Raw genomic sequence first — 22,027 nt, forward strand, 5'->3', positions numbered from 1 at the left:
GCGGTCCCAGTGTGATGGGCGCATCTCCCGACCCCGCCAGGGTTTGGCCATGCCATCTTATGACCTTGGCTGTTACAGCACACTCTTCCTCAGAGTATAGGTATATAGTTCTCTTTATTCTCTCAATGTGATAAAGTCATGCAGTTCTTCACATCCTATTAGACAAGTTATATAAAAATAGCTTAGAAGAGACATTGGAAATAAGGTTTATTTTAAGAGTTCAGGGACAGCTGGCTTTGTTTTGCTGCTTTAATGCATAGAGCTCTGTGTGTTGGCTTCCTCTCAAGTCAAAGGACAGCTGCTGACATTCACCTGAATGTATTTAACCTTGACCAACAGGAGAAATTATGCCAAAAATGCATATGATTTCATACTTTATTTATTTATTTATTATTTATAGACAAGGTCTAATGTGTTACAGGCTACATTGAACTAGTTGTGTAGCCAATAGCTGTGAATTTCTGATCTCCCTGCCTTTACCTCTCTAATGTTGGCATTGTGGGCCTGCATCGGCACACCTGATTTATGCAGTGCTGGAAATCTAACCTGGGGTTTCATGAGTGCAAAGCAAGCAATCTACCAACTATGCCAATGAAATTAGAGCTCCAAGCACTCTCTTCAGATGTAAAAGAAACACTTTTATGTGAAAGAGAGACATTCTTGACATTTCTTTAAGTTTGGACACTTGAAACTCTCAAGTAGCCAGATTCTTTAGAGAATGACTCTACATCAGAGCTATGCGTGCTCCCATCTCATTGGATTTAAAAGTCCAAATGTCAGATAACTGCTGGACCAAAATAATAGGAGACAGTTCAGAACCCTAATAAAGCAAAGGAAAATGTAATAAATGTCCTAAAATAAATATAAGACTCTTTGGTGTATTTTGGTGAAGACAGTGTCTTCACTACTACAGGCAAATCTTTAGTTCTGCCTTGGAGTAAAGCCAGATCTGACACAGTCTAATGGAAGTGCTCCTCTTGGTGAGCATGCAGAAATCTATAGCTTGGCATTAACAGTCTATACATGACGTTTTCTGTATCGACTGTGGTAGATCTCGTATTTTCGTAGGTACTTCTACAGGGTTCAGTGTTCAAAGCTATTGTAGCAATCAGCTCCATTGTCTTATTGATTTAACACAGCACAGTGAGATCTGTGTTCGTGTCCAAAGTAAAAGTATTAAGCAAAATTCTATGAACTTAAAGTAACGAACCTAGGCCTTCCAGGAGCATTAGTGTTGCCAAACTAAAGATGTAGCACTTATTTAACATTTACTCAGGCTACTAATTAGAAAGCAATTATTTCATGTTGGCATATTACAAAAAGGGAAGTAAAATATTCTGTAAGACTAAAATTAATTGGTTTCGTGATAGTTTTTATGTCACTGTTCCTGCTAAAAGCAACAATAAAAATAGCCCAGTTGTGGGTTGCAGTTCTGTTTGTTTAGCCTCCTGTCCGTTTCTCAATTCAATCATGTTAAATTGTTTCTTCAATTCAAGATATGTAAATAGCCCATCTCTTTCAAAGAAAAAAAAACTTAGTTGTAGAAGTGATTTAACCAGGACAAAAAATAAAATATTATTTTCTTGTTCCTGATTTAAGGGTTTTCCAATCTGTATCTGGTATGTGGCCATCAAAATGTTGGGAGAAAGTGGTTTTGGCACAGAACTGCGATGATTCATAAATAATTACTGGTTTAGGCTATGCGGTCCTTAGAAGTGAAGAGGCAGAGGTCATTGAGTTTACGGAAGCACTTGAAATGAAGAACTAGGTTCCTTATCACCACACACACAATATAGAACACAGAGTCCCTCCCTAAGCCATAGTGTATTGGAAGTGTGGTGGGGAGGAGGTACAGAAGGACAGCCAGTACCTTAAATATTAGTGAATAGCACAGAAAAGTAATTTACATTGCCTCAAAGCAATTATTATGTGTATTAAAACCAAAGGCGTATTGGTTCCCTAAGGCTACTATATCAAAGCACCACAAACTAGATGGCTTAAAACAATAGAAATGTATTGTTTCACAGTTCTGGAGACTAGAGACCAAGATAAAGCTACTGCAGTGTCAGCAGGCTCATGCTAGTTTGCCCCTATCCAGCTTCTGGGGACTTGGCTTGCACATCCTCATTGCTAACATAGAGTTCTCCTTATGTTTCATTATCGTCTCTCTTCCTTTACCAGGTAAATGTGCTTGCCACCAAACCGAACCCATCTGAGTCCAGTCCCCAGGACTCACACGGTAGAAGAAGAGCATTGACTCCATAAATCTTCCTGGACCTATACTTGTTTGCATATGTCTGCATTCACGTGCACACGCACACACACATGCATGCACACATGTGTGCACACACATTAAATAAATGTAGAAACATTATTTTAAGAGGATACTAGTGATATTTTAGCTCATCCCATTCCATTCTCAGCTTTTCTTAACTAATTGTATCTATAACCAGTCAACATCTAAGATCTTAAGATTCCTGCTTAGAACACAGTTCGACCTAGATCAAGTTTAGACATGCGCATGTATGACCTAGCGTTCTACATATATGGACCCACTGCATCCTAGCCCAACCCACTAGGAAAAGACACTGCTGCTGTACCCCATGGGTGTCAGGAGACTAGGAGGCCAGCACATGTTGGTCCAAATCTGTACTGTTTCATTCTGAAGAGCTGCCCATCCCGATATTAGATTTTCTAAGCCCCTCCCTTTTTTGACTATTGGCAAGTAAAGAGATAATTTTGGGAGTTCCCAAAAGCAATTTTCATCTTTCTCATGATAATATGAACTTCTCTCTCTCTCTCTCTCTCTCTCTCTCTCTCTCTCTCTCTCTCTCTCTCTCTCTCTCTCTCCTCCCCCCTCCCTCCCTCCCTCTGTATTCAGAGCCATTTTCCAGTGTCCATTCTATGCGCAGCCTTCTACTAGACCTGGAGACACCATCAGAGACTATTTCTGAATAGTTTCAGGAAGCTGAAGAACAGTGGGGGCCTCCAGTTCTTCACATAGGAACGCCTCAGTGCTAGTGAAGACTTGTGCTTTCCTCATCCCAAGAGTCTGGCAAGAGAATTCTTTCCCTGGGATTTTCTATTTCCCAACTATTCAACTGGTGCCCTTCTGTTTGGATAATTTCACATCTACATGTAATATATTTTGATCAAGTCTGTCCCCTGTTCTCTCCCTTCACTTCCCATCTTATTCACTCCTTTTCCCCTTCCTTCACTTTCCCACCACTGCTCGATTTCCTGTGTTCTGTTTCGAAGCCCACTGAGTCCATCAGTGCTGCCTGTAAGTGCGTGGCCACAGGGCCATCACCTGGAGCGTGGCCAGACTCTCAGGACCCACATCACTGAACAGTACTGACTGTTCCTTACCTGGCAGCCACCAACTGTCATAGCTCCTCAGCCTGGGTGGAGGGACGATGTAAGAAACCTCTCCTACTTCATGCTGGGTTTTTGTCTGGCTTGATCTTGGGCCTTTTACGTGCAGTCACAGCCACTGTGAGTTCCTATGTACAGCTGCCCTGTTGTGTCCTCAGTACACTGTTTCTTTGTAATCATACTCCGCCTCTGGCTCTTACAGTCTCCCACCCTCTCTTCCACAAATGACACCCAAGCCTTGGGAGGATAGAATATTATATAGATATCTCATTTAGTGTGGAGCACTCTTTACATCACCCCCCCACACACACACACACCCATACACTGAGGAGCTACAGTGACAGTTGGTGGCTGCCACGTAAGGAAGAGTCAGTATTTGTCAGTGATTTGTCCTGCGTCAGTACAGGCCCTGTGTCCACATACTTACTGGCAGCACTGGGGGGACCACAAGAAATTGAGCCAGAGCAATGGTGGGAGAGTGAAGGATTATCTTTCCCTCTGTACACTGACTACTTTTAGGTCTTTGTGTTTGTCTTGTTATATAAAGATGCGTACCCCAAGGGCAGCGTGATGCCTACTTCCATTTAGCAGAGTATCTTGGCTTTTCTGTTTTTCTTTCATGTTCTCCCATTGACACCTATCTCATTGAGCCTTTGTTCTTTGTAGTATAAGGGAGATAAAATAGTCTAATCAGTGGAAGACTGTCTAAATGTATTTTGTGACCCCCACACGCCCTTGTTTGCTTGAGTTCACATTTACCTAACACCTGTAGACTAGTCACTCTGTTGAGGACAGTGCCTATGGTGATAACTGAATGGAACCCTGCACCTCTCAGTCATTGTATGAACATGAAGTTTAGGGCACATGCATGATAGAGACAGGGCAAAACCAAGTCGAGCTATGTCTTTGCAGACACCAGGGTCCAGCCAAAAGCCTGAGAGATACTCTGAGCCTATGAGTGGTGTCTGGGTAGAGTCAAACCGAGACACAGGAAGGTGGACTTATCTAAACTTAATCCCCATGTCAACCCTCTGTGTCCCTCTTAAGAATATTCCTGTATCTGCGTAACTCATCTGGATATAGCTCATCAAACCCTCATGAGGCAAAAGAATTCACAGCCTTAAAATGATCCCGGGCTATCAAGCAGCTGGATGTGGAGAAAGATAGCCATGCTGCCTGCAATGGTAGTTGCAGGTCACATCTGGTTATTTAAATCTCACTGAAGTCAATCAAAATAAAATAAAGCATAAACATCCCATTTCTTGTCCTCACCAGACACATTTGCCATGCTACGATATGTACATGCAGAATGTTTCTGATGTGGCAGGGAGTTTTCCTAGGTGGCACTGATAGAGCAGGCCAGTCACAGGCTGGCAATTCTGGTGTCTTCTTCAGAGAAGCCACAGAGGCACTCCTTCCTTTTGATGTGTATTTTCTTCTAGAATCACTTGTGTACTTGCCTTATTCTCTCTTCATAAGAATATAAGCCCTCTAGAGGCAAGATCTGGTGTTCCTGGCCCTGTGATATCGTCAACGGTGGAGATCTCTAAGTCAGTCAGATTCAGTGAGTACCGTCAGGCTGAATTGACTACCTGCACACTGGCAGTGGATTTCAGCAGAGGCTGGAAGAAAAGGGTGGATCAGAGAGTAGATTTCTCTGAGTCACAAGTATGTGTTGATGGGGTGGTGCAGATCTGTACTAAACTGAAATACGTTTGTTCGTTTTGTACGAAAAGGCTCCTAAGAGTGTGTGCGTGGTTTAAAAAAAAAATGATTCCTGACTTCAAAGGGATTCATCTTATCTTTTCACAAACTAACAGCTTAATCCCCTTAGCTTCCTGCTTTCATCCAGAATAGCTGAGATATGTGTAGGAGACACGGTGGATTGCCATCTCCGGCTTCTGCTGTTCGTTTGCTTTGGTTTTTCTTGGTAAAGGGGTAGAGAATGAAACTTGTTGAGAAGGTGACATACCACAACCAGAAATGTGAAATGCTTTGCCTGTAATCTAACCTCCCTTGTAACTAAGAGGCACATAAAGGCATTTTAACATAGGGCATGCAAAGGAGACTTCTTTAAAGAGACTCCCCATTGGTCTACGAAGATGAAATTCTAAGTAACGAAAATGTGAAGCTTTAATTAACATTTTATGACTTGTTTCTTATCGTCAAAATAATGGCACTTGTGCAAATGCATTCTGAAAGTGAACTGGGAAGTGGAGGATCGGCTTCTAAGAGGCAATCTTTTTTTTTAAATAACAAATAAATCCTATACACATCATCAACAATTCAGGGTTATATCAAACCCCATAGGGTTGTAGTATTTTTAGTATCCCTAATATGAACTACTATTACTCTTTTTATTTGCATTGGTATTCTGCCGGCACATGTGTCTGTGTGAGTGTTTCAGGTCCCTTGGGATTGGAGTTATAGCCTTAACTGTGCCCTGCTAACAGAGAAGGAAGCCGAGCGGCAGGAAAGTGAAGTAATTTGTCTTTTGTGCAATTGGTAGTACTAGAATATGAACCCTCTTCCTGAACCCTCTTCTTGAGACATCTTTTCTGTTTTCTTTGAAAATAAAAATAAACAACTAAATTCAATTTTTCTTAAGAAGCCAGGGCCAAGAGTCATGCCTCCGGTCATAAGGGGCAGCCCATAGGGGTCAGAATCAGAAAGAAGCGTTACCCATGTAGAATGCTAAGCACAGGGGCCCTTCTACATTGTCTGCTGTCAGCTGAGCCTGAACCTCTGCAGTAAGGAGCGATACCCACTGCTCAGAGATGGAGGCAAGAGCCAGAGGAAAAGACTCGGATTGCCTAACTTTTGGCCCAGTACTGGGGCCTGCACGGCAGTGTGCTGCATACTACCTGAGAATTAGAGGGGGTCTGGGGCTACAGTCGCAGCAAGTCCTCAGCCCTGTGTTCCACGGGTTTCTGATTGCGCAGACATTTGTCTCTGTGAAACACAAAGACGATTGGACAGTATATTTTTTGCTTGCTGTTTCAAAACCTTATTACAAAAAGATATTTGTATATTTCACAGATTTGAAAGATAAAAGCTTAAGATTGGGTGAACCCATAGGTTTAGCCTCTAGTGAAGACTCATAAGGAATCACTGTAGAAGGAAAAAAAAAAAATCACGTAATAAGGCAGGAAGCAGAGGGTCAGGGTTCAGGCTCGAGTTTTCAATAATCCCTGAAAGCCAATATTTCTTCCTGAGGTCAGTACCCTCAATGGGCTAAGGCCCTCCCACCAGACCCACCTCTTAAAAATTAAAAATGCCTGTCAGTATCACTGCTATGCGATGAAGCTACAAATGGATGACAAACTACATCCAAGCTGTAGCTAATGTTTTACAGTGTTTGTATTTTAGTCACTCCATACTGAACTCCATGGGATTTCAGGTGGTAATAATAATAATAATAATAATAATAATAATAATAATAATAATAATAATAATAATATTATTATTATTATTATTATTATTATTATTATTATTTTATTTTATTTTATTTTATTTTTATTTTTTTATTATGAGTTCAGGCTACTATTAAAGTTAGCTATGTTGCGTTATGTTTTTCATGAGGCTCTCTAGTCTTAAATCCATGCTTTTTCAAGCCCTCCCTTATTTTTCATATCCTCTTTACACTCTTTTCATTTGAATTTCTACGTCCTTACACAGTTTGCAACCTATAATCTATCATCAATATAAAGGTTTTAATTTATGCATTTTAGAGATTAAATTTGTAATCTGGCTTTTTTTTTTTTTTTTAAGCATAAAACATTATGATCAATTCCTTGACATGTTTGAAATAAACATTGTTTAGCTAATCTGACTATTGTTTGCAGATGTTTGGCCATCAGCATGATAAACTGAGACATCTGCTTTATCCCCAGTTTTCCTAAGCAAAAATTAAAGGGGAGAATGATGGTGTGGAGGGCAGTTTAGAAACCACAAAACTATTTCTAAACTGAGGTGACCTTTTTCCTGTGTTACTAATATATGCTTGGTTAGTAGAACACTAAAGGCCAGTGACCTTCAGGAATGAGAATGAAGGAGAATCAAAAGATCATTCACAGCCTTACCTGAATAGCCCAAGCTAAGTGAGGAAGTGTGGCGTTTTGGGCCAGTGAGATGCTTGGTGGTGTGGTGGGGTGCTGCCACCAAGCCTGATGTCCAAGGCTGATGACCTAAATTCAGACCCTGAGAAGGAATCAACTTCTAGAAATTGTCTTCTGACCTACACATGGGCAGTATGGGCATACCCCTCCCAAACCCACACATGTAATTTTTAAAAAAAAATTTTTTTTAGAAATAGGGGAGGAATTCTACAAAAGGTGATGTGGCAGGCGATTTGGAATGAAGTCAGGGTTCTATGCCAATAGATGAGCTGAAAATTAAATGTTTGTTAAGATGCTCCTGGCCATCTCTGAAGCTTTCCTCCAACTTCGCCTCATCAGATTTTTGCAGAGATACAGCCTGCTTGCCTTTGCTCAGTTGGATCCCAGTCACAGTCTGAGGCCTTGCTCTAGCACCACAGTCCTTTCTCAGTTGTGCCAAGCCACCCACTTGGATTGGACCCTTGCCAGCTGGCACTGGACTTTTGACTTCTCATTTTAATTTTGTTTTCTTGTTTTTGTTTTTGTTTTTTGTTTTGTTTTCTTTCTTTCTTATAATTTACTTTGGTAATTCTTCAGTCCACCCAGACCAGCCCTGCCCTGTTCACCATGCCTGGCCAACACTCCTCAAAGGACTAATGTGCTGGCCATACTCAGCTCCTCTTAGGAGCTGAATGAATTGTGACCCCAGCTTTTCTGCTTAGCTTGGAGACCAGCTGCGCCTTTGAGCTTTTCCCAGAGACGCCGGCGGAGGCCGCACCTGCAGGGTGATGAATTTGCCCTGGCCTGAAAGCAGGAGAAAGAGAGAGAATCAAAAGATCACTTGTGTCCATCCTCTTTGCACATTTGGTATATTTATACCACTCACACGCACCAGAGAATTTTGGAGTCTATTAAATAATAATTACAGCATAAAAAATAAAATGTGGGAAGGGACAATTATATTTTGCTTTGGGAGCCAGAAAAATTACCACAAAAATTTAAAATGAGTTCAGGAAATGCTGATTTGGAGCATTTGGGATTTACTTTGTCTCTCTACCGAATAACTGGGTCATTTTGATTACATAGGGAATATCTGAAGTGCTATCTGCAGTTCCCTTTAAATGGAGCTTTCCAAAAAACAAAATCAAAAAGTAAAAACAGGACAAAATGCTTTAAGAATATCCTCTAATAAAGTTTTCTTCTTAGCAAAGATTCACACCTTAATATTTGTAACTGTAGGTTTTCACACATGCCGTGTTCCGAGCAATATGCAGGCATTTCTGTCTAATCAATTAGCTACCCCCTAACTTAGTAGTATCAGTGATCATGTTAGTCTATAATTCAGAAGTTACAATATGGCCGTAGGCTACAAACAGCCTCAGAGAACGGGTTGAGGGGGGTTCAGCCTGCACTGCTGAAATGTTTAGATAGATTGATTACTCTCTTCCACTGCTTCCTGCTGTGTTAGAACCAACTACTTAACATTCCTGGCCTCAGAGATCCAAGAAATTCTAAATTTAAGAACCTTGGGATGTTCGATTCCATCTGCCCATATAATTTAATAACAGAAAGAGAAAGGGGGAGGGGGGAGGAACAGTTGCTTCTCTTCAAAGTAGCTGGCAGTGTAGTCTTCTGGGCCGTTGGAGGAATGGTTAGATTGGATAGACCCTGGGTGTCTATCTGGCCTGGGAAGCACTGAGGACTTCTTTTCTCCACCTACTTAGTTACATGACTTGCTTAAGGTCACCTAGGAAGGTTGTGGTGAAGACAAATTGAATCCTTTCTCTGGCAGGTATTTCACTGTGCTATTTGGCCCACTTGGGCATATTGCTGCATTGCTTGCTGATGAATGAGGTGGACTCTCGGGAGAATTCTGTATACAAAACAGGCCCCGCAGGCTCCCTTCAGCCTCTGTAATGGGATGTGCTTTATTGTTTTCTAATACATTATGGAGACAGTTAGATCTCTTCTTTCTGTTGGGATTTTACATCTCTGACCAGTGTCACATAAGACTGGGTGGTCCACCTTGGACAATGTACAAACCTTGAATAGTACTTTGAAAAATGGCTAGGCAGAAATTTAAGAGTCAGAAAGGGTCAAAGACCAAAGAAAAAGTCTGGGAGATCGCTGTCTAGGACATGTATATTAGCAGTTTAGATGTGTGCATACCAGGTCTTCTTTCCTTTGGAGGGAAATAAAACGGATCCTCCAAAAAAGGATTTGCTATCATCTCCTTCTCTGGCTCCACCTGCAGGATCCATTAGGTTCAGAATTTCAGTGGGTATCCTCTGCGGATGTCACCTACTCCCTGTTACTTCTGTCCTCAATGTCCACAACAAATGCCTCAGATTGAATATGGGACATCAAACCTGTCAATACAATAGCTAACATCTACTGGGCATTTGCTATGTGGCAGCGACTCTGTTGAAGGCTTTTCTTCTCACTACTCTTGTGAAATAGATTTTATGATTTCCATTTTCAGAAAGAAAAGGAAACGGAGTCTTAGGAAGTTTGAGTAATTTGTCCAAGCTCACGGGATTGACTTTGAAACCAAGGCTTTCTCAAAGCATTGCTTCTAATTTAAAAGTGATGCTCCTCTAAATTAAAGCCCTTCAGAGTGTTGACAGTAAGCCCTGTAGGTGCAACAGAAGTCAGCATGGACTTCGGGTCCAGGATGGATCCTTCCAGAAGGTCAGTCCATAGAGTTGACTTCATATTATCAAATACTATCCCCAACCTCGCCATGGGAGTGGCTATTGGGAGAATTTGTATTGATATAATAATTCTTTTTTTTTTTAACCCTATATGGCCAGAGAAAGCACTGAGCTTGAACAAAATCCCACTTCTCCATCACTGAAGTTATCCACAAAAGAAAGTATGAAAAGTTAGAGATTTGAGAGAGTCAAAATGAGTAACATTTTCAGGGCTTTTTCTAATATTTCACTTTAACTTTTATGTGTATGAGCATTGTGCTGCACATATGTACACATGCCATGTCCAAGCCTGGTGCCCATGGAGGTGTCTTAGGGTTGCTGTCTCTGTGATGATGAAACACCACGACCGAATGTACGTTAGGGAGTAAAGGGTTTGTTTTGCTTCTATTTCTATCACCGAGGGAATCGATGGCAGAAACTCAAGCAGCGCAGGAACCTGGATGCAGAAGTTGATGCAGAGGGCATGGAGGGATGTCGCTTACTGCCTTATTCCTCATGGATTGTTCAGCCTGCTTTTTTTTTTTAAGATTTATTTTTTTATTATTACATATATAGTGCTCTGCCTGCACGTACACCTACAGGCCAGAAGAGGGCATCAGATCACATTATAGATGGTTGTGAGCCACCAAGTGGTTGCTGGAAATTGAACTCAGGACCTCTGGAGGAGCAGTCAATGCCCTTGACCTCTGAGCCATCTCTCCAGCCCTCAGCCTGCTTTCTTATAGAACCCAGGACTATTAGCCCAGAGATGGCTCCATCCACAATCGGCTGGACCCTCCCACATCAACCACTATGATCACGTCCTTGCCTACAGCTCAATCGTAATGGGTGCATTTTCTCAATTGAGGTTTCCTCCTCTCCAATGACTCTAGATGTCTCAAGCTGACATAAAACTAGCCAGCACTCTCGGGCACTAGAGTTAGAGGCCATTGTGAACTGCCATGTTGATGCTGGGAACCAAACCAGGGTCCTCTGGAGGAGCAACAACAAGGACTCTTAACTGATGAATCATCTCTCCAGCCTGCTAGAACTTTCATATGTTGTTATAACAATATCGAAAATAGTTCTAACAATCCGTCCACCAGAGAAAGTGTACACAGAAAAGCAGATGTCTTAGGTCATCTTATCTTCATTTGGGGATCAAATTAAATTCTTCATTGTTGTAACTAGACTGCCGGGGGGGTGGGGGGGAACAATAATAATTCCAAGCCAGAGGTTGTTTTTATAGTGCCTGGGATCAACGTTGGACGTGCCATGTACACAATCCTACAGCTCTTACACTGGGCTGCGTTCCCAGCTTGCCGTTTGTATTTTGTTTGCCTACATGAGGCTTTCCTTTAGGTCAGGTGCAGTATCTGGCTTGTAGATTTCTAACTATTAACTCTAGTTAACACTAGTTGAGAATGGATGCTCCCAGGTACCTGCCATGCCCCAGGGCCTTACAAGCTTTGCTTATTCTTTACTTCCTACTCATCAACTGAGACTGGAACGAACTGACTCAGGAAAGTCCAGAGCCCAAGGAAGTTGAGCCCACCATGGACGAAACTGTTCCTTAGACGGGTCGAATAGCTTCTCATAGGTCACTTCACTTACTTAAAGTAATTTCCCTGTATGTAGGATATGTAACTGGCCTTAATTTTAACTATGATCAGGGTTTAAAAAAAAAAAAAAAAAGAACTCAAGTAGTTTGCATGCACTGAAAGGAGAAGTCAGAGTTTGCACTTGACTCCCTCATCCCCAAAGAGCCCTCTTCCTATCGTCCCACAGCCTTTGTTTGCTTCTTGTCTTTCCTTATAGGAACAGAGATGTGTGTGAGCATGATTCTATGGAAAATGTGTACCATATTTTTCAGATCATAAACACACCTAGTATTTAGAGTAGTAAAGCAAGAAAAATAGTAAAAAACAGCAATTGGACAATAAGGCACACCCTAATGCCCCTTGGGAGGGGGGAGTGTGTCTTATGGTTTGAAAAATATGGTATTTCTTTTTACCCAACTCCATATGAACTTAAAGCATATGTTTAGCATTACGTCCCACCAGATATCATCATTTTGTTTAACATCTAAACTAAAGCAATCGGGGAAGGTGAGATTTGGGGTCGTTTCTATCAAAGTGATGGCCATGCATTCCAGTACCCTTGGTATTTTATATTCAGAGCAGAGTGTCCCAAACATATCTCACTGGAAGAAAAGGGCATCAAATGGAATTGTCTAATTGTTTTAAGGCCTCTCTTGAAATGTGTCTCTTGCCAATTCTGAGGCTTGAAGGCCACAGTTTGTTCTTTAAGGGATTGTTTCCTGAACCTGCCAGATTTTGTTTGTGGAACATTATTCTCATAATTAACAGAACATTTTCTTCTCACATTTACAGATTTAACCAGTCAGTCCCAGAATAAAACTGGTTTTTGTTTGTTTGTTTGTTTTGCTTTGTTTTTCCGCCTTTAACTAATCTATACTAGCCAATTTTATTTTTACATAATTTAAGATAGTTAATTTGTATGTGTGATAACAGTTTGCCTAAATTATAATTTACTTACTATCATTTTTACAGCATTTCAATATACTCTAATTCATTTCCAAGTTCAGTTGGAACTCGAGACTGTTTATCACCCACAACTGAAACTGTACCACTAAGACACTAACTCCTTCACCTGGTTCTTGGCAGTTAGCTTTTTGCTTTCTAGTTCTATGATTTTAACATTAGATACTTAAGAATGGAACCATACAGTATTTGTCTGTTTGTGATGGGTTTGTCAGTGTCTCCAAGAGTCTCTATATTGTGCCATATGGCTGGCTTTATAGCTACTGTCATAATTTGCTTTCTGGTTCTGTGACAAAGACTCTGACCAAAAACAACTCAAGGGGAGGAAAGAGTATGTTTGGCTTACATATCCTGATCACAATCCATCCTTAAGAGAAGCAAAGGCAGCAACTCAAGCAGGGCAGGAACCTGGAGGCAGGAACTGCAGCACAGACTCTGGGGGAGTATTGCTTTATTCTCTTGCTCCCCAGACTTATATTCAGCAATATTTCTTATTGCTGACCACCTGCTCAGGGGTGGCACTGTTCACAGTAGGCCATCCCACATCAATTATTACTCAGGAAAATGCCTCCACAGACTTGTATATAGGTCATTTTGATAGTGACATCGTCTTAATCAAGGATTCTTCTTCCCAAGTTACTCTAGTTTTTGTCAACTTAAAAGGAAAAAAACTGACAGCAAACCATCCTTGGGAGAATGATTCAGAAGATGCCAGCACTCCACATAACAAGATATATGCATACTAAAATTCCTAATATAAAATGATAGGATATTTGCCTAAAATTTTTACACACATCTTCCTCTGAGGAGTCCTTTAAACCACCTCTATATTATAGTAAACAAGTCAGTTTAAATTCTATGTAAATAATATTTAATTCTATGTAAATAATATCAAGCATCCATACTTATTCAGTACACTTACATTTTTTTCCTGAATACTTTCCACCCAAGGCCAGTTGAATCAGTCATGTGAAACCTATGGGTACTGAAAGTCAATTGTATGTGCCACGTTTTCTTTATCTATTTGTCCATTGGTGGGCATCTAGTTTATCTTCAACTCCTGTTGTAAATAATTTTGCAGTAAATATGGGTAGGCAAGTGGTACTTTGATATTGTGCCTTTAGTTATTTGGTGTCCATACACAGAAGTGGAAATTTATATGACAATATAATTTTTTTATTTCTTCATTCTCAATTTAATATTTGTTTTTTAAACATCTAATCACAAGTATAATACAGGTTGGTTTTACAAATAAAGATGAGACCATTCTAACAAGCATCACAGATGAACATCCAAGTAACTCATACTGAGTTCATGACGGAAATGATCAATAACTCTTTCTCCCCAAAGCATCATCTGACAGAATCCATGCCTTTCCCCTCCTCTGCTAGGTAACCACCAGTCTGGTTGCCTGACTAATTGTCTCAGTTCTTTCTTCCCTTCTCTCTCCTTTCCTCCCTACCCCTCCCCTCTCTTCCCTTCTATTCCCTGACTCTTTCCTCCTCTCCCCTTCCTGCCCGTCCCCTCCTATCTTTTCTTATCTATCTATCTATCTATCTATCTATCTATCTATCTATCTATGTTAGAGTAAGTCTCACTTATGTAGCCAGAGGACTACATAACTTGACTTCTTGCTTTAGCCTCTAGAGTGTCAGGAGCACGAGGTTGCCAGTGTGGGACACCTTCCCTGGCTTCGGTCTTAGACTTGGGGGAGGGGAATAGGGTGAAAGCATGACGGAGGGAGGAATGGGAGGATAACATAATTTTTAAATACGTTATTATTTAATTCTTGAGAATTTCATACTGTGTTTATAAATTTTTGAGACCGTCTTCCACCATTTTCTATAGTGGCCAAATTAATGTACAACCTTACCAGTTGCATGGGGATTTCAATGTCTCTGTCTTTGCCACCACTTCTTCTTTTCTGCTCTCTCATAGTGACCATTATAAGTGTATAACTCATTATGGTTATCATCTATATTTATTTTGTGACCTGTAATGTTGACCTGGTTTTTTTTTCCATTGCTTGTTGGTCACTTGAATATTTTCTTTGAGGAACTGTCTGTTTTAGTTAGTCCTTTGTCCATCTTTAGTTGGGTTACTTTTTCAACCGCTGTTGTTCCTTTGTTGGGTTTACTAACACTGATTTTTAACCCTTTCCCCAATAAATGACTTCAAAATACGTTCTCACATTTTTTTAGGCTGACTTTGTATTTTGTTGGTTTCTTTTCATGCACAGGAGGCTGCAAGTGTGAGATCATTCTACGTGTCTATTTTTGCTTTTGTGCCAAAACTTGGTGTCATATCCAACAAATAACTGTGAAGCCCAACACTGAAATTTCCCTTCTTTGCTTTCTTCTGAGAGTGTTATTATTTTGTGTGCTACACTTCAGCCTGCAATGTAATTTGAGTTATTTTTTGTAGACAGTGAAAGCGGAGGGTACTGCCTTATTCTCTCTTTGTAGATATCCAGTTCTGCTGGTGTTATCTGTTAAAAGAACTGTGCTTTTCCAGTTGCGCACTTCTTGTCAGAGATTATTTTTGTTTACTTCTGGGCTAAATGCCCCATTGGTCTATGTCTGTGTTCACCCTTTGTATTCTAGAAGTTTCATTGTCTCCTTCCAAAAGTGCTAAATTCAGGTTTGGGAGAAACATTTGACATTAAGCCTGACCTTCTGGTCTCCGAGGCTCATGGTTGGTTAGTTGACTGACGCTGCGTATGTACAAAGACAAATTGGAATTCTTCAATATAATTGTCTCATCCTATAATTGAAAGAATATGGTGTATTTTTCATAACACCAGTGAGACTACAGACCCAGATAAGCTATATGTTCAATAGTAATACACTACTTGAGTTTTAAAAATAATTTTAATGTGTACTTTGCTTCCTAATATATTTCTTTAAATTCAATCAAAACATAAAAGTTCGCAGTAATCCTATCCCAGAGTTCTGAAAGGTCGGGTTGCACTTTTGGTTCTCTAGTATGAGCTAAGGCTCAGAAGTAAATTATGACAGATGTTTTTATAGTTCATAATGCCCTTGAAATTCCTTTGAAATGTATCTAAACCAGTGGTTCTCAACCTGTGGGTCACAGCCCCTTTGATGGTCATATACTAGGTATCTTGCATATCAGATATTAAATTACAGTTCCTAACAGTAGCAAAATTACAGTTATGAAGTAGCAACAAAATAATTTTGTGGTTGGGGTCACCACAACATAAGGAGCAGTATTGAAGAGTTCCAGCATTGGGAGGGTTGAGAACCACTGATCTAAACAGAAATGAGCATAGGATGAACTTGTGGAGTTAACGGTATTTGAAAATATTTTTCTCCATGTTTGCATTTATAGAATTTACTGGGAAACATACAAATCAGACAGTTTAATAGTATTGAAAAGTTTCAAATGCATAACAAATGGCAAAGTAACCAGATATAGTGGTGACAGCAATTGCAGTGCCAAGTATGCTTTCCCCACAGACCAACAAGCTTCTAGCATCAAAGCCACACAAATTCATTTCACCTTAGACTTGTCACAGTATAAACGGTATGATACTACCTTGTAAGAGTATTAACAAGATTTACATAGTTAATGAAACAACAAAAAGTTTTAGGGATTTTTAAAAGCTTCTACTAAAATATGAGTGTTTGTTTTGGCTATTGTATTGTCACAGCTTGGGGTCAAATGCAAGCATATGCTTTACAAAGTAAAAAGATAACACAAAGTACTGAATTGAGTGAGAGTGTCTATTCCATGAGCAATGGACTTATATTCATTGTTCTTAATGAATGTTTCTAGGAAACACGTCACTGACTTTTTCAGTACTCAATGCCAAAGTGCAATATTACAGAAAAAATATAAGGAAATATATAACTAAGTGTAATTAGCAAGAAGCAGTCTGTTCTTAGAAAAGCAAAATTAATGCCAGTTAGCTATATAATGGCTTTTTGTACCTGGTTGGAATTCAAAACACTAGGACCTGTAAACTCTGGTCTTACATAAACTAGCAAAACATAGACCATTTTACTACCTGGTGTCATATTAAAACCAGTAATTAAGTCAATAGGATCAGATATTTGTCCTCTGAGAACTACTATTCACCTAAGATCACATGTGTAGAAACACAATAACATGACAATAGATGACAAATACCACTTTAATGAGCATTTAATATGTGCCAAACCACCAGCCAAGGACAATATGTGCAGTAAACTTCGAACCCCTACCCAGATCTAGCCAATGGACAGGACATTCTCCACAGTTGAGTGGAGAGCAGGGACTGACTTTCACAGGAACTCTGGTGCCCCATATTTGACCACGTCCCCTGGATGGGGAAGCCTGGTGGCACTCAGAGGAAGGATAGCAGGCTACCAAGAAGAGACTTGATACCCTATGAGCATATACAAGGGGGAGGAAGTCCCCCTCAGTCGCAGTCATAGGGAAGGGGAGTAAGGGGAAAATGAGATGGAGGAAGGAATGGGAGGATACAAGGGATGGGATAACGATTTAGATATAATATGAATAAATTAATACAATATATTTTAAAATAATATGTGCCAAACACTGTACAGAGTTTTATATTACTGATTTTTGTTTTATAACATAGATTCAACTGTTCAATAATACTGAGCAACCCTATTTTGTAACTTGAATAAATTGAGAGATGATACAGCATCCCTGGCCTGTGGCTGTTAAGTAGCCAGTGATCTCCCAAGGAGTTTAATTAAAACATAGATGTTAGGCATACACACATTTTCTTTTTCAGTGCTAAGGATCAAAGTGAAAGTCTTATGAATGGAGACCAGTGCTCCTCCATACAACTCTGTTTCTTGCCTGAGACATATTTTCACCTGTGTGCATTGAATTGTGTTTTTAATTAAGATTTGTAGTGAGGCAGAGTTGCCATTGCCTTACTCAACTAAGGTCACATGGCTCTTAGAATATAGAGCTGTTTTCCTTCCATAGTTTTACTAAGTTAACTTACATAAAAGTATTTGAGCTTGAAACACTCTTGCTGAATATGTCTACACAATGTACCATTTGGAAAAGAATCTCTGAAAACAAATGTGGTATTAATGAAAATACCACAGATAATTTAAGATGCACGGATTCTTTCATGAACCACCATCTATGTTGGGCTTTTACTAAGAGTGACTGTTCAGCTTACTAGAAACATAAGCATGCACTTCCTAAAATAATCTTTGTTTTTAAATAAATGGTATCTTTAGGTTTTCATGGGCATGAGCGTGTGTTTAATGACTATCCTGGAGTATGTGCAGTTCTAATTATAAAAGGGAAGGGGTTCTAGCTAGTGTCAGTGCAGTAAGTGGGCTATAGGAAGGCCATCATAAGACACAGAGTCTGCTTAGATATTCTGAAAGCATTTTGAACCCATTCTTTTCAGCTAGTCTCCAGAATAAGCATAACATCTTCCCTGATCTGTATTTCAGACACGCCTCCAGACTTTGGTTTGGCTGAAGTAACTTATTCAAGTACCCGTGCACATGCCTGGAATTGGGTGACACGGTTCACGGACTTCAGATTGCTTCGTGCCTCTCGGGAAGTCCAGAAAACCATATATTTCAGACTCTGGAATTCTGTTCAACAGAGACTCCCTTGAATGTTTACACTGTCTGTTTGCTGTTCTACTCGCCACTGAGTAGTGTTCAGACCTTGGTCAGGAACTAGGCGTGTTCCGCAAGCTGCCATGGCCAGATTGGGCATTGGGATAGCAGCTTGCCGAGTGGTGCTGGGCTTGCTGATGACTTCACTGTCTGAGTCTTCCATCCTGAACAGTGAGTGTCCCCAGCTTTGTGTTTGCGAAATTCGTCCTTGGTTTACCCCACAGTCCACGTACAGAGAAGCCACCACTGTTGATTGTAATGACCTCCGCCTAACACGGATCCCTGGCAACCTCTCTAGCGACACACAAGTGCTTCTCCTACAGAGCAATAATATCGCCAAGACCGTGGATGAGCTTCAACAACTTTTCAACTTGACTGAGCTAGATTTCTCCCAGAACAACTTTACAAACATCAAAGAGGTAGGGCTGGCAAACCTGACCCAGCTCACAACCCTGCATCTAGAGGAAAATCAGATTTCAGAGATGACGGATTACTGTCTGCAAGACCTCAGCAACCTTCAAGAGCTCTACATCAACCATAACCAGATCAGTACAATCTCCGCTAACGCCTTCTCTGGCTTGAAAAATCTCTTAAGGCTGCACCTGAATTCCAATAAATTGAAAGTGATTGATAGTCGCTGGTTTGATTCTACACCCAACCTGGAAATTCTCATGATTGGGGAAAATCCTGTGATTGGAATCCTGGACATGAACTTCAGACCTCTCTCCAACTTGAGAAGCCTAGTTTTGGCAGGGATGTACCTCACCGATGTTCCTGGAAATGCCTTGGTAGGCTTGGATAGCCTTGAGAGCCTGTCGTTTTATGACAACAAACTGATCAAAGTCCCACAACTTGCCCTGCAGAAAGTCCCAAATTTGAAATTCTTGGACCTCAATAAAAATCCCATTCACAAAATCCAAGAAGGGGACTTTAAAAATATGCTTCGGTTGAAAGAACTGGGAATCAACAACATGGGAGAGCTGGTTTCTGTGGACCGCTATGCCCTAGATAACTTGCCAGAGCTGACAAAGCTAGAAGCTACCAATAACCCCAAACTGTCATACATCCACCGCTTGGCTTTCCGAAGCGTCCCAGCTCTAGAAAGCTTGATGTTGAACAACAATGCCTTGAATGCCGTTTACCAGAAGACCGTTGAATCTCTTCCCAATCTGCGTGAGATCAGCATCCACAGTAATCCCCTGAGGTGTGACTGTGTCATCCACTGGATTAACTCCAACAAAACCAACATCCGCTTCATGGAGCCGCTCTCCATGTTCTGTGCCATGCCTCCTGAGTACAGAGGGCAGCAGGTGAAGGAGGTATTAATCCAGGACTCGAGTGACCAGTGCCTCCCAATGATATCACACGACACATTCCCAAATCATTTAAACATGGACATTGGCATGACACTTTTCTTAGACTGCCGGGCCATGGCTGAGCCAGAACCAGAAATCTACTGGGTCACTCCCATTGGAAATAAGATAACTGTGGAAACCCTTTCAGAGAAATATAAGCTGAGTAGTGAGGGTACCTTGGAGATAGCAAACATCCAGATTGAGGACTCAGGAAGGTATACATGTGTTGCTCAGAATGTCCAAGGAGCAGACACTAGAGTGGCAACAATCAAGGTTAATGGAACCCTTCTAGATGGTGCCCAGGTGCTGAAAATATATGTCAAACAGACAGAATCTCATTCAATTTTAGTATCCTGGAAGGTTAATTCCAATGTCATGACATCAAACTTAAAATGGTCATCTGCCACTATGAAGATTGACAATCCCCACATAACATACACAGCCAGAGTTCCAGTAGATGTTCATGAATACAACCTAACACATCTGCAGCCTTCTACAGATTATGAAGTGTGTCTCACGGTGTCCAACATCCACCAGCAGACTCAAAAGTCATGTGTCAATGTCACAACCAAAAACGCTGCCTTCACACTGGACATCTCTGACCATGAAACCAGCACAGCCCTTGCTGCAGTGATGGGGTCCATGTTCGCTGTCATCAGTCTCGCATCCATCGCTGTGTACATTGCCAAAAGGTTTAAGAGGAAAAATTACCACCATTCACTTAAAAAGTATATGCAAAAAACCTCTTCCATACCACTGAACGAACTGTACCCTCCACTCATTAACCTCTGGGAAGGTGACAGTGAGAAGGACAAAGATGGCTCAGCAGACACCAAGCCAACCCAGGTCGACACATCCAGAAGCTATTACATGTGGTAACTCAGTGGGTATTTTGCTTCTGGTAGTAAGGAGCACAAAGACATTTTTGCTTTATTCTGCAAAAGTAACAAGGTGAAGACTTTTGTACTTTTGACTTTGCTAGTTTGTGGCAGAGTGGAGAGGATGGGTGGATATTTCAAAGTTTTTTAGTATAGCGTATCGCAAGGGTTTGACACTACTGGTAGTGACTCTCAGCTTCCAGTTTGTGTTTGGTTTTTATCCTTATCATTATTATGATTATTATATTATTATTATTATTATTTTATTTTAGTTGATGTGCTAAACTCAATAATGCTGTCTTAACTACAATGCTCAATAAAAATGATTAATGACAGGTGGGGGTTCCCTTGTGCTTGACCCCTTCTTCTGAAGCCATCAATACAAAGAACTGTGTCCTCTCAAAAGCTAACATGTGGTTTGGAAGCAGCATTGAATATTCCGTAGCAATCTGGTCTACAGACTTTTAACTCAAGCTAAGACTAAACTTGCTACTTTGTTGAATGATGTTAGTTGACTGTACTGTAATGTTGTATCAACTGAACTGAATGTTTGCCTCTCAGCAACCACTTTCCTTTCCTTCCTCTTTCTTTTGTAATAGTTGAAGAGGCTTAGAACAAGCTAACAGGCAATAGAAATATGTATATCAGATTTTCTAATGTTATGAACTACATGTTAATTGTTACTATATTCTTTTTATCTTTAGTAGACAATTTTAAAGAAGAAAAGATAATTTTGTTGTGTTTAACTCACCAACTTGGTGTATAATGAAGACAGAAGTATAATAAATTAGTTTGTTCTGATTTTTTAGAACACTTGCAATAATGTATCATTTATTAGTTCTTGCTAGTTGCAGACATAATATCTTTCACATCAACACAAACGACCACCAAAGCATTTGTGTGCATGCGGTCTTTTACATCTAGGCCCTAAAATCTTTTGAGGTTTTTTTTTTTTTTTTGTAAAGAAAGAAGTATCCATTTTAATTAAGACATCATGGGCCAATGCAATGACTGAGTGAATAAAGGTTCCTGCTGCTAAACCTTATCTAAATTGCATCCCCACGCCATACATAGTGGAAGGAAAAATTGACTTTAATTTTGCCTGTCACTTAAGTGCATGCCCCATGGTATGCACACACAAGTGTACCCATGCTCATACACCCATACAGTAACCAAATTCATTGGAAGAAATAAATTAATAGACACATTTAATGAACAGGATTTCTTTATTTCCAATACCACTGACCAAAAGCTGATGGAGAAGGTGTTCATATTAAAAAAAAAAAAAAAAAAAAAAAGCCCACATACTACTGTAACCCAGGCATAACTACACAACGGATGTGTCATTCTCTTTCTTTCATTATTTTACAGTGTGCACATTCCCCATCAAGGTCTAAAACAAAGAGCTAAGCGTTTTATAATTTAAAATTTATTATAGTAT

General features: G+C 40.3%; 1 protein-coding gene across 1 annotated transcript in view; it reads left to right on the plus strand.

Annotated features, from left to right (window-relative positions):
• Lrrn1 (leucine rich repeat neuronal 1) overlaps positions 1-21,498 on the plus strand; it is a 36,467-nt gene extending 14,969 nt beyond the window's left edge. The window contains exon 2 of the mRNA XM_051155015.1: positions 18,180-21,498. Within this exon, the coding sequence (XP_051010972.1) occupies positions 18,437-20,587 (2,151 nt within the window). The 5' untranslated portion in view covers positions 18,180-18,436 and the 3' untranslated portion in view covers positions 20,588-21,498. The remainder of the gene's footprint in view (positions 1-18,179) is intronic.
• Positions 21,499-22,027: the final 529 nt, after the last annotated feature.

This window comes from Acomys russatus, chromosome 13 (assembly GCF_903995435.1).
Source record: "Acomys russatus chromosome 13, mAcoRus1.1, whole genome shotgun sequence".
Classification (NCBI taxonomy): domain Eukaryota; kingdom Metazoa; phylum Chordata; class Mammalia; order Rodentia; family Muridae; genus Acomys; species Acomys russatus.